The following is a 13,852-nucleotide window of genomic DNA, read 5'->3' on the forward strand; positions in this document are numbered from 1 at the left end:
TCCTTCAAGAACAAGTAATACAACGTTTAGAGTTTTACTAAAGAAGTACTCTCTCTCCTCACAAAATGATCGACCTTCACACTCGATAACAAACTCTTATTCTCTCTTAACATATATAGAAAGCTTAAAGGAATCTACATGTCACGTCTTCCCATGTATTCTCTCTCTCCTGGTTGTTACTAACGATCCTCCTCGCTAGATCTTTATTCCTTCTCACGTGTTGCTTTAGATCTTTTCCGAATCGATCACACGTGCGTTCCCTCCCTTCCTCTGACTTGGGCCTCTCCTGCGGTATTGGTAAACAATAGGCGGCCTACGTGCCTCATACATAACATTACCCCTCCCATTCAAACTGACCTTGTCCTCAAGGTCAAGCTCAGGAAATTGCTTCTCGATCAAGCTCTTCCATTCCCAAGTGCAGTCAGCATCAGAAAGTCCTACCCACTTAATCAGCAACTCCTCATGGCCTGTCGTTTCATTAACGCGATGTGCCAGTACTGCCTCAGGTACAGTGTCCAAGATCCCCTCAGACGTGAGTTGAGGTGGAATAGTGGCCGGACTTATCGAGTCTCCAATTGCCTTCTTCAGCTGCGATACGTGGAACGTAGGATGAATACGTGCCTCCGGAGGTAGATGTAAACGGTAAGCAACCTTGCCGACCCTTGCAGCAACTTTGTAAGGACCATAAAAGCGTGCTGATAGCTTCTCATTGACATGCCTGGCCAACGAACGCTGTCGATAAGGACGGAGTTTGAGAAAGACCATATCCCCTTCTTGAAACTCCACCTCTCTCCGGTGCTCATCAGCTCGGGCCTTCATAGTCTGCTGAGCACGTAACAACTGCTGTTTAAGCAGGACCAGAGTGTCGTCCCTTTCTTTCAAGCGTGATTCAAGGTCGGCGTTGTTAGTTGAACCGTTCTCGTAACGTACTAACGACGTAGGTTCCCGACCATAAACAGCCTTGAATGGTGACATCTGAATCGCCGAGTGGAATGAGGTGTTGTAGCTGAACTCAGCCCAAGGAAGATACTGCGCCCATGTCCTTGGTTTTTCTCCTGCGAAACATCGGAGGTACGTCTCCAAACCCCTGTTTGTCACCTCCGTCTGGCCATCAGACTGAGGGTGATAAGCCGTTGAGAAGCAGAGGTTAGTTCCTGACAGACGGAATAGTTCCTTCCAAAACTGACCCGTGAAGATCCTGTCTCTATCAGAAACGATTGTCCTTGGAAACCCATGAAGCCTTACTACCTCTTGCACAAACAACAGCGCTACGTCTACTGCGGTGAACGGATGTTTGAGACTGAGGAAGTGAGCGTACTTCGACAGGCGATCCACGACTACGAGAATGGTGTTGACGCCCTCAGATTTGGGTAATCCCTCAATAAAATCCAAGGAGATGTCCTCCCAAATGCTGTTTGGGATGGGTAAGGGTTGGAGTAATCCTCCAGGTGCAAGTGTAGAATACTTGTAGCGTTGGCACGTCTGACAAGCCGCCACGTACTTCCTGATATCCGACATCATTCCCGGCCAAAAGAATAACGCGCCAATCCGTTTCTGCGTCTTGAGAACCCCTCCATGGCCTCCAAACTTACTGTCATGATACTCCCGTAAGATCACACTAATCATTGGCGACGCCTTAGGAATGACTAGTTTCCCTTGCCTCAATAACCTCCCTTGTACCAACTGATAATCAGGGTGCTGAGTGGGGTCTTGTCGGAGCTCCTGCATGATCTTAGCCAACTCTGGATCCTTTTCCACTTCAGATCCCACCTCCTCCATTTGTATTGCTACTGGTACTGTCACAGCAAACAGCTCAGACACCGGGTTCTTTCATGATAGTGCGTCAGCGGCTTTATTCTCCAATCCTGGTTTGTAATGAATGTCGAAATCAAACCCCAAGATCTTCATCAACCAACGCTGATACTCCATATTAATCTCACGTTGCTCCAACAAGAACTTCAAACTTTTTTGGTCAGTCCTCACAATGAATTTCCTTCCCAACAAGTAGTGTCTCCATTTCTGTATGGCAAACACTATTGCCATCAACTCCCTTTCGTATACTGATTTCAACCGCTGTCTCTCTGTCAATGCTTAACTGAAATAGGCAATGGGTCTCTGCCTCTGCATCAATACTGCCCCCAACCCTACACCAGACGCGTCAGATTCGATGACAAACACCTCCGAGAAGTCTGGTAACGCGAGGACCGGAACCGTGGACATGGCGTTCTTCAGCTGTTGAAAAGCCCCGACTGCCTCTAGTGACCATTTGAACTGATCTTTACGCAGTAAGGTAGTCAGTAGCCGTGCACTGTCTCCATATCCTTGCACGAACTTCCTATAGTAACCAGTGAGGCCAAGAAACCCCCGCAACTCCTTCACTGTCTTAGGCTCCACCGATTCCACCATCGCACGTATCTTCCCCTCATCTGCTGCGACACCATCTTTGGAGATGATATGTCCCAAATATTCGATACTTGAACTCCCAAACTCACATTTTTTTCTGTTAGCGTAGAGCTTGTGAGTCCTTAACACCTCCAACACCGCTTTCAGATGCTCTTTGTGTTCCTCTTCTGACCGACTGTAAACAAGAATGTCGTCAAAGAACACTAGGACAAACTTCCTCAAATAGCTTCGGAACACCTCGTTCATAAGTGATTGGAATGTAGCTGGCGCGTTGGACAACCCAAAGGGTATTACAAGGAATTCATAATGCCCATCATGAGTGCGAAACGCCGTCTTCTGCACCTCCTCCGCCTTTACCAAGATTTGGTGGTAGCCTGACTTCAAATCCAATTTGGAAAACACCAACGCTCCTTGTAACTCGTCTAGCAGCTGATCTATCATGGGAATGAGATAACAATCAGCAATAGTCGCTTTATTCAAAGCTCGGTAATCCACGCAAAACCTCCAACTTCCATCTTTCTTTTTGACCAACAGGACCGGACTGGAGAACGGACTGTTGCTATCCCTGATAATTCCTGCTGCGAGCATTGCAGCTACATGCTTCTCTATCTCCTCTCGCTGTGCTTGCGGGTACCGGAAGGGTCGCACACTCACGGGGTCAGCATCGTTTTTCAGCACTATCGCATGTTCTCTTCCCCGTGATGGTGGTAGCCCTTCAGGCTCCGCAAAGATGTCTCTATATTCTTCCAACATGTTCTGTAACGGAGGTGGAACCGTAGTCACGTCTCCTTGCGAGCCTTCCACCAACTGTGCTCCATTATACTCGACCAACATTGCTTCTCCGTCATGTTGGATTGACTTCAAAATGGACTTGAGAGATGCCGCAGAACAACAAAGGCTAGGGTCTCCTCGCATTGTATACTTCGCTCCCTCAATTTTGAATTTGATGGTTTGTAGCTTCCAGTTAACCTTCATGTCGCCTAATGTCTCAAGCCACTGCATTCCCAAAATTACGTCGGCACTTCCCAACTCCAATGGTAAAAAGCTTGAAACGATCGTGCAACCCTGCAACTTCAGCTCAAGGTCATCGCAAAGCCCATCTCCCCTGATCGTGATACCACCGGCGGTGAGTACATTGTAGCCCCGCGTGGTATCAGTTGCTAACTTCAACTCCTCCACCACTGCCTTGGATATGAAATTGTGGGACGCTCCGCTGTCTATCAGTACCACTACTTCTTTGTTCTTCACAGTTCCCCGTAGCTTGATAGTACGCGGTGACGAGATTCCGACTAAAGAGTTTAGTGAAATCTCCGTCATCTCAACACTCTCCGTCGTCTCTTCTTCCTCCAATTCCACCGAACAATTTGAAACATCAATCTCAGTACCATCTTCCAACACCATCATCACTACCAACTCTGCCTTCTGACATTTGTGATTCCAACTATATTTTTCATCACACTGGTAGCAGAGACCCTCCGCTTTCCATTTTGCCACCTCCGCCGGTGTTAAACGACGGAAAGGAGCCTTCAGACGGTTGTGACTAGGTTTCGGGTTCGAGGCATTGTTCAACGGCGTTGTGATTGAACCGGGCCGACCCTTTTGTGGGTTCAGTCCTTGTACCGTTTGTTGGGCCGGTTTCCCTTGTTGGGCCTGAAATCGTCCATTAGATGAACGGCCTCCTCGCTCAATTCCTTCTGTCTCTTCCGGTGTTTCTCCGACGGACCAATCTTCCACCAAAATCACCACATCCATCATCCTCTGTAACCCTCGTGGCTCCATCATCTTTACCCCCGCCTTGATCTTAGGTTTGAGCCCATTCAGGAAAGCCATCTCCAGGATTGGGTTGGGGATCTCGGGCGCGTTAGACGCTAACGCGATGAAATCGCGCCGAAATGCTCGCGCCGTTCCCGTCTGGCGTAGGCTGAGGAGTCGCTCGCCGATACTGGTGTCTTGCGCCGGCGAGAACTGCTCTAGCACCTGTACCTTCATTTGTTCCCAACTGAGGAATGGGTTTCGACTACGCTCCCATCGATACCACGGCAGCGCCTCTCCCGTAAAACTCATCCTCACCGCTCTCAATTTTTCTTCCTCCGTAAAATCTCCCAGCTCAAAGTATTGCTCGACGCGAAGCACCCAACTCTCCGCGCTTTCGCCGTCGAACAACGGAATCTCCATCCGACGAATCATCGATCCTTCTCTGCCCTCCAACACCCCCCACGGCGGTGGTTGTGTCGTGACAGATCCTGATGATGGTCCATAGTCTCCCGCAAACCTTGCTCCGAACAAGTTTCGCGGTTCCTCCATGACTCCCTTTCCAGATCCTTCTCCGTGATACACCTTTGGCTTGATCGGCTCGCCTGGGTTGGAGATCACACCTGAGGTAACCAGCCCTGCATCTCGCCGGACTTCCCCCCCGATCTGATCGTCCTTCCTCAGGTCGAGCTTCTCAAAACCCATGGTGAGCAGCTTCATCATCTCGGTCATCTTCGCCTCCATTCGTTCCTCCAGCGTGGACAGCTTCCCCTCCATGGCGATCAAACGTTCATCGTCACGTTGGATCTGCTCCACCGCTTTGTCCTCAGGTTTTCTCGGTGCCATCGCAAACGTCCAGGTTCGTCTTGCTCTGATACCAAATTTGATACGACTAGTATGTAAAACTTAGACTTGTAGAAACTGCAATGTAATTCCTTCAAGAACAAGTAATACAACGTTTAGAGTTTTACTAAAGAAGTACTCTCTCTCCTCACAAAATGATCGACCTTCACACTCGATAACAAACTCTTATTCTCTCTTAACATATATAGAAAGCTTAAAGGAATCTACACGTCACGTCTTCCCATGTATTCTCTCTCTCCAGGTTGTTACTAACGATCCTCCTCGCTAGATCTTTATTCCTTCTCACGTGTTGCTCTAGATCTTTTCCGAATCGATCACACGTGCGTTCCCTCCCTTCCTCTGACTTGGGCCTCTCCTGCGGTATTGGTAAACAATAGGCGGCCTACGTGCCTCATACATAACACAATGGTGATTCTCTCTCCTGATGCTATATACCTCTTTGGTCTGATATAGTGGGCGCACAACAGCACTAAACTGAACATTATTTTCACCGACCTTAGTGGTTTATTCCGAGGGAATCAGTTTATCGTCGGTGAATAATAAGTTTGAGCGCGTTTTGTTAAGTCAATAGACAAAAAGGTCGTGCCTAGTGCGTGGCATAAACGGATGATATTCCACTTGATGACCCCTAAAACACGTTTTCATAGACAAGATGGTGTCTTATTGGTGTATCACCACAAAGTCGTATAATATTACCAAAAAAAAGAAAACTCTTATTTTACTATAAACGAATATCTGAATAGATAAATTAATAAATACTACATCCGTTCCCGAAAATAAGATGTTTTAGATTTTTTTTTTGTTCCACAAAGATAGATTTTCTATATTGTTAAGGTACTTTTTTATATTTTTAGGAACATTAATTGGAAATATTTGAATTGATTAAATTTCATTGGTGGAAAGTTATTGGTAAGTGTATAATAAAGTAAAAAATAAATTAAATTATAAACATTTATTAAATTTTTAATAAGCGTGGATACTTTAAAAAATCTTACGATTGACATTTCAACCACTTATCTGCAACTAATCTATACTTTGGTCTGCATTGTCTATTAACTATTTAAATCCTTTTACCATACAGTTTAGTGAGTTTGAAGCATAGAGATGTACAAAATGTTAACTTAGATGAGCATCCAGCCAAAACCAATCGGTCGATAAGTGGATTGATCCATTTATCTTATAAATTATGTAGGATTTCTTTCAATTATGTAACAAAAAAAAAATCTTCCAGTTATCGTTGTGAGAGACTGTGATTGGTGACCAAAGGAATGAGAATGAACATTCAATTCCTTATGGTTTCCATAAAAATACACCATTCATAAGAAATTAAATTTTTTTTTCTATTCCTTATCATTCCTTTTTTTTTGTAGAGAATAACAAAATAAAATTATTTCTCATTACTTTTGAGGAGGAACAATCATTCTTACTCATTCTTTTAATTTTATTCTTCTTCGTTCTTTTTTTTATTTGTTTCTAGCGTTCCTCAGATGGTCACTAGTTATTCAGATGAGATGATCAATGGGCCAACTTCGGACCAATTAAACTAAATTGTATATATTGAACTCTGAAACCATGCTAACTTAGAAATCATCGTTACATATATCACAAGCTGTCATTATAATAAACTCAAAACCAAAACACTGTAAACTGAAAGCGCCCTGAATTATTATTTTATTTTGATACATACATTAACAGTGGAAGAAGTACAAAAACTAGTAAAAAGTCAGAGGTTCCTTTCCTTGGTTCATACACATATGATCCATGACCACTTTGATTATTATTCGAGTAATCAATAAACAATTCCTTTTAATTTATGAATGCATTTATTGAAGAATTAAATACTTACGGAAACTGGTATCCAGTGAGAGAAAGCTTATATAAAAATATACATTAAAACTCTCATATGAAACTGCAAACAGAGAGACGAGACGAAGAAGAAGAAGAAGAAGAAGAAGAAGAGGGGTCCCGTTGCTGCAGCTCTAACCAATACAAAAATCTCTCTTCTTCTTCGACCTAATTAATAATCGAATCGATCAGATTCGGTCGGTTTCAAAAGGATGAAGATGGCGGCGAACGGCAGGTTCTTCACAATCGGGCTCGTGGCGTCGTGGTACTCGTCGAACATCGGAGTCCTGCTGCTGAACAAGTACCTGCTGAGCAACTACGGGTTCAAGTACCCGATCTTCCTCACCATGTGCCACATGACGGCGTGCTCGCTGCTCAGCTACGTGGCCATCGCGTGGATGAAGATGGTCCCTATGCAGACGGTCCGATCCCGCGTCCAGTTCCTCAAGATCGCGGCGCTGAGCCTCGTTTTCTGCGTGTCGGTGGTGTTCGGGAACATCTCCCTCCGGTTCCTTCCGGTCTCGTTTAACCAGGCGATCGGCGCCACGACGCCGTTTTTCACGGCCGTGTTTGCGTATTTGATAACGCTTAAGAGGGAGGCTTGGTTGACTTATGTCACGCTCGTCCCTGTTGTTACCGGTGTTGTCATTGCCAGTGGGGTAATTATTACTTTCGAAATAAATTAAAAATGTGAACTTTTGATTTGTTTTTTTTTTTTTTTGGGGTGATGAAAGTCTGTAGCTTTACTGTTTTGAAGTGCTCTAGGAGTAGTAGAGAAGGATTACGAGCTTGAATCTGATTGGTTTCATTCATATTTGGATGTTTGATAGAAATCTTAGTTTACGTTTCATCTTAGGGAACTTTTGGGATTGTTGATTTCTGTTAACTTCCTTACTCTTACTCAATGATATGATGTGCAAAAGTTTTATTTAGAAGAGAAGCTTTTCTTGTTTGTGTGCAGCGTATGCTTACCCTTGGGATCTGTTTGGTTTCACTTTTGAGCTTCAGTATCTGGATTGAGTTGATTCTCTCTGTCTTATTTCTTTTCTCGTTTTTTTGATGTATTGGTCAGGGTGAACCAAGTTTCCACCTCTTTGGATTCATTATGTGCATTGCAGCCACAGCTGCGAGAGCGCTTAAATCAGTTCTCCAAGGGATTTTGCTATCTTCAGAAGGGTAAGAGATAATATCTTCTTTGATGAAGATTTATCTTTTTTGATAAGTCTGTATTTTGGTAAGAGTGGTGTTGAAAGTGTTTTTACTGAAATTTTGTGTTTGAAGGGAGAAGCTAAACTCCATGAATCTCCTCCTTTACATGGCTCCCATAGCTGTTGTGTTCCTTCTTCCTGCTACCCTTATCATGGAGAAGAACGTTGTTGGCATCACTATTGCACTTGCCAGAGACGATTTTAGAATCGTTTGGTATCTGCTTTTCAATTCTGCTCTCGCTTATTTCGTCAACTTGACCAATTTCTTAGTCACCAAACACACCAGCGCTCTGACTCTGCAGGTAACAACACATCTCTTCTACACATTTGTCTAAATTGGCATCATTTCTATCATATGAAGCCGTTCTGTGCGTGACCACATGTTATCAGCTATAAGTGAGTTAATGAATTTCTCTATGACAGGTGCTAGGAAACGCCAAAGGTGCAGTAGCGGTGGTGGTTTCGATCCTAATATTCAAGAACCCTGTCTCAGTGACTGGAATGTTGGGTTACTCGCTCACTGTCTGCGGAGTTATCCTCTACAGTGAAGCCAAGAAACGAAGCAAATGAGAAGTTTCTTTTTACTGTGAACAAGAAACCTTAAACACAGCATCTTGGGACCAAGCATCAAAGGATCAGAGTTCCAACAAGCTATCATTTAGAGGACTTGATGACAAATACGTGATATTTTTTTCCCCTTCTTTGCTCTTTTTGTTATTGTGTTTTCTACAGCTTTTGTCATAGGTTGTACCAAGAGTAACTTGGATTTAGCTTTTCTTATTTTTTGTCGATTCTTTTAAAATCTAGTTTTGTGATATCAACAATTTACAAACACTGATTAATTAATGGAAAAGACGAATGGCTTTTTTCTTTCACCTGTCTGTGAATCAGACGACTTTATGTTCTGTAGTTTCACTGGATTCTGCATCTCAAGTCAGAGTTTCCATTTCAAACATATAATAGAATTGGCCTTATCTTATGTTGATTAGGATTATTCAAGACAAATGACACCGGACAAGACTAGTCTCATATTCTTCTAGTCTCATATTCTTCTGCAACAATGTTTTGTCTTGCCAAACCAATTACACTTCAGTCTTTTCCAGAGAACAAGAGCATACTGACTATAATGGTCCAGCCACACAATGATAAATAGGGATGGGCGTTCGGGTACCCGTTCGGGTTCGGATCGGGTATTTCAGATTTTCGGGTATTTCGGTATAGAGATGTAGAACCCGTTCGGGTATTTCTGAACTTCGGGTCGGGTTCAGATATTTTTAGTTTGGATTCGGTTATTTCGGATCGAATTCGGATATTTAGATTTTGAAAAAATATATATTAAATTTTTCATTTCTTGAATTTTTTGTATTTAAAAATATAACTTTCACTTAACTAATTTTTTATTTTTAATAGATTGAATGGTTAATAGATTTGGACATAACATTTTGAAACTAAAAATACATTAATTTGGTTATTGTTTTTAAAATTTGGATGTAACTTTTTGTTAATTCTTGAAATAAAATGTTTGACATGCATTTTAAGTGAATAGCAAATTATTTTCTCTGTAATTGTATGTGTATCATATGAATTTAAAGTATGTGTAGTATGAATATAAATATTTTATATAAAATGAGAGATGTAAACTAGAAATATAAAGTTAATTATACTTATGTTCGGTTATCTTCGGATATCCATTCGGGTTCGGATATTACCCGTTCGGATTCGGATATCCAATCTCTCCTAATTCAATACCCGTTCGGATATTTTGCTACGTCTGTTCTGATTTCGGTTCGGATTTTTCGGATCGGGTTCGGGTGCAGCTTCGGATATCGGGTAAAGTGCCCACCCCTAATGATAAAGGCCTATTGTATGTATCTATGAAACGTAAGGGTTATAGAGCTTTGACTCGCTCCAACTCTGATTTGAAACTTAATTGTAGTTTATTCAGGCGGCTAAAAGGATATTCATATCACAAAAAACCAAACAATCACTAAATTAACTGTGTTTTATTGTCTATACTATATATAGTAAGAAGTTATGAACGTGAAAGCTGCATGCGAACCTGAACACCACAGAGTATTCGTGGTGTTGCTTAGGGTTTATACATGACACTGATTTGGATTTGGATTTATCACTGGTGGTTTAGTAGAGTCTTGGTTACAAGATGTTGAGACTGAAACTCCAATATGAACCCCCTCAGAGGCCAAGAGGATTAGAGAGAGTCCATCAGCCAAGCAATACGAGTATACTTTTGGTGGATGTATTGAGCGTTTGGACTTCTTGGAAGAGGTTGAACAAGGCAGTGATCTCTACTTGTTTGCTGCCTAATGAAGATCCTCTTTTAACTGATTTTTTTTTTGTTTCCTCTTTTAACTGTTAAACTTCTTGCTTATGTGTGATTAAGCAAAACTCTTTATTTATCTTTTCAGTAAAACAGTTTCTCTTTTCTTCGTGTTTGTAGGTAATATCTAAAATATGCTGGGAGTAACCTAGAGCAATATATCTCTTTTCTTTGAGATATTTAATGATTTTCCTATTTATTCGTTTTTGAGAATCTGAGTGATTAGAGTAGGTTGACAAGAATCTTCCATATTAGGTGGATTCTAATCTAAGCGAAGAGAGAATTGATGACAGTTGGAAATATTATAAGAGTATGTTTTGGCTCTAGTTCCACCATGGAAAGCTACTTGTGAATTGTTGTAGCTCTACTCTCTTAACTTGAGTTTGCAGATGAGAAGTAAACTTCAAAGTGTTATTATTCAAAGTGTTATTATTCTATCTTCTATGTAGCTTTCTCTTCTTTATGTAATTTTAAAGTTAAAAAATCTCAATAATGAAACCTAGAAAATTACTACACACACAGCCTTTATTTATAGATTCATAGATTCATAGATTCGTCGTCACAACTTCAGTTCCAAGCAAAGGCTGATGAGAGAAATGACTTTTTCTTGTGCTAGAAATTTTCTTCTTGTGTTTCTCTCTCTGCTATATTTGGCTGAGGCAAACATTCGTCACTACAAGTTCAATGTAAGTATTACAGATTTACGAGTCTTCTTGGAGAACAAGTAATCCACTACTAGCTTAATCTTCTCTTTTATGAGACAGGTAGTGATGAAGAACATGACCAAGCTCTGTTCAACCAAACCAATAGTTACCATAAATGGAAAGTTCCCTGGACCAACTCTATACGCTAGAGAAGACGATAATGTGATTGTTAACCTCACCAACAACGTCAGTTACAACGTCACCATCCACTGGTAGGTACAACTCAAAAAGAGTGAGTGACTCCATGTATTCTAAGTTGTTTAAACAAATCTTTGACATATCTCTCCATTTTGTCTTTTTTTGCAGGCATGGTGTGAAACAGCTAAGGACAGGATGGTCCGATGGCCCAGCTTATATAACGCAATGTCCGGTCCAACCAGGAGGAACTTTTGTATACAATTTCACGCTCACGGGACAACGAGGAACGCTTCTATGGCATGCTCATATCTCGTGGCTTAGGGCCACGGTCCACGGTGCTATAGTCATACTTCCGAAACGCGGTGTACCTTACCCGTTTCCTCGGCCTCATACCGATAAAATCATCGTTTTCGGTTAGCTTTATATAGTTAGTTAGTTACTAGCTAGCTGAGCATGAGATTTTGGGGACCTTATTCAAAATAAAATATTCACCTATTATTTAATATTTTTATAAATGTCATAAACAACTTTTTTAAAGAAAAATCATAATTTTCATAGTATATTGTTGATTTATATCTAAATCATAACAATATAAATTCATCTAATATTTTTTATAATTTTATAAAATAGAATTTATTTTCACTTTTTTGTTGTTTTCAATCAACTTTTTATTTTGTGAGATGAATTTTTCAGGTGAATGGTGGAAATCAGATGTGGAAGATGTGATTAAACAATCAACACAATCCGGTTTACCACCAAATCTCTCAGACGCTCACACCATTAACGGACTAACCGGTCCAATCACCGGTTGCAACAACTCTCATGGTATGTACTAGGCTGAACATTATGCTATTTGGTTTAATCCGGTTTGGTTATTTTGGTTTGTTTGTAAACGATCGCCAGGATACACAATACACGTTGAAACCGGCAAGAGCTACCTCTTAAGGATCATAAACGCTGCAGTGAACGACGAGCTCTTCTTCAAGATCGCACAACACAACTTAACCGTCGTTGAAGTGGACGCATCTTACACTAAACCGTTTAATACCGAAACGCTTTTCTTAGGTCCAGGCCAAACAGCAAACGCAATCTTGACCGCTAATCATCCCACAGGAAACTTCTTAATGACCATTTCTCCCTTCATGGACACCGTTGTCCCCGTTAATAACGCAACCGCTACCGCCTTTTTGCGTTACAAAACAACCACAACACAATCCTTGACTTTGTCCAAGATTCCTCCAATAAACGCTACAAGCATCGCTCAAAACTTCTCAGATGCTCTAAGAAGCCTAAACTCGCGCGATTATCCGACCAACGTTCCTTTAAAGGTAGACCACTCGCTGTTCTTCGCTATAGGAGTTGGCGTAAACCCGTGTGCCACGTGCATTAACGGAACCAAGAACATTGCCGACATCAACAATGTTACCTTTGTGATGCCAACGATGGCTTTGCTTCAAGCGCATTATTTCAACAAAAGCAAAGGCGTTTTCACCGATGATTTTCCCGGGAGACCCTTGACGCCGTTTGACTACACCGGCGGTAATAAGAGTATACCGTTGAGTAATCTTCAGACAAAGAACGGAACACAAGTCTATAGACTTGAGTTTAACGCAACGGTACAAATTGTTATCCAAGGGACAAGTGTAATTGCACCAGAGAGCCATCCTACGCATCTGCATGGATCAAACTTCTTCGTGGTTGGTAAGGGATTAGGGAACTTTGATCCGTTGATGGATCCTAAGAAGTTTAACCTCGTTGATCCGGTGGAGAGGAACACTGTTAGTGTCCCTACTGCTGGATGGACAGCCATTCGGTTTATAGCAGACAATCCAGGTAATAAATCTCGAAATATATTGTTACTACATCAGTGGTAGTTGGAGAAATAATAAATTAATATATAAAATGTTAGGATCAATCCATGTCCAATTAATTTAAATTGAAGTCCATGATAATGTCGATTTTAACATATATATATATATATATTGTTTGAGTGATTTCAAACTAATTTTGAATGTGGTTAGGTGTTTGGTTCTTCCATTGTCACTTGGAAGTGCACACTTCTTGGGGACTCAAAATGGCGTTTCTTGTGGAAGACGGCAAAGGTTCTAATGAAAAACTTCCACCGCCTCCAAGTGATCTTCCCAAATGCTAAAAGAGATCTTCTTCACCTGTTGAGCTTTGAGAAACGTTTGGTTTACTTGTACATTCAAGAAATAGTCAATAGCCTGAAAAGTTATAAGACTTTCTCAGGTCTTTTGCATATTTTCTTTCTCTTTGTTCTTGTTAAGTTTGTACAAAAAAAAGTAACTTATGATTGGAACATAAATGAAATTTCAAGACTTCTTTTAATTTCAGAGTTTACGTTAGTTAAAATCGTGTACATATTATACTTAGCTAACTAGTAACCATATCTGTTTAACATTAACATGTTATGCAATGTCGATTCAGCTGTAAAGCGATATAATATTTTGTTTAGATTAAATTTGAATATGGTAGACCTGTAATAACAAAAGGTGGTTGAGTTTATTGGATTTTTCTGTTTAAGGAAAGTAATCTGTAACTTTTCTAAACATCAAACAAGTAAAAATTACTTTAAATGG

At 41.2% G+C, this 13,852-nt stretch overlaps 3 protein-coding genes across 3 annotated transcripts; 2 read left to right on the plus strand and 1 right to left on the minus strand.

Annotated features, from left to right (window-relative positions):
• Positions 1-2,091: 2,091 nt before the first annotated feature.
• On the minus strand, positions 2,092-5,001 carry LOC106454184. The gene has a single exon (XM_048757608.1). The coding sequence runs from the start codon at positions 4,999-5,001 to the stop codon at positions 2,092-2,094; it is 2,910 nt and encodes a 969-aa protein (XP_048613565.1).
• Positions 5,002-6,753: 1,752 nt separating this feature from the next.
• On the plus strand, positions 6,754-8,947 carry LOC106452538 (probable sugar phosphate/phosphate translocator At3g11320). The gene is made up of 4 exons (XM_013894688.3): positions 6,754-7,523; positions 7,937-8,040; positions 8,146-8,374; positions 8,496-8,947. Exons 1-4 carry the CDS (start codon positions 7,077-7,079, stop codon positions 8,640-8,642), a joined length of 927 nt encoding a protein of 308 aa, XP_013750142.1. The 5' UTR covers positions 6,754-7,076; the 3' UTR covers positions 8,643-8,947.
• A 1,988-nt stretch (positions 8,948-10,935) lies between these two features.
• On the plus strand, positions 10,936-13,601 carry LOC111206273 (laccase-22-like). The gene is made up of 6 exons (XM_022702783.2): positions 10,936-11,096; positions 11,175-11,326; positions 11,421-11,665; positions 11,946-12,077; positions 12,156-13,085; positions 13,274-13,601. Exons 1-6 carry the CDS (start codon positions 10,998-11,000, stop codon positions 13,402-13,404), a joined length of 1,689 nt encoding a protein of 562 aa, XP_022558504.1. The 5' UTR covers positions 10,936-10,997; the 3' UTR covers positions 13,405-13,601.
• Positions 13,602-13,852: the final 251 nt, after the last annotated feature.

This window comes from Brassica napus, chromosome C5 (genome assembly GCF_020379485.1).
Source record: "Brassica napus cultivar Da-Ae chromosome C5, Da-Ae, whole genome shotgun sequence".
Taxonomy (NCBI): domain Eukaryota; kingdom Viridiplantae; phylum Streptophyta; class Magnoliopsida; order Brassicales; family Brassicaceae; genus Brassica; species Brassica napus.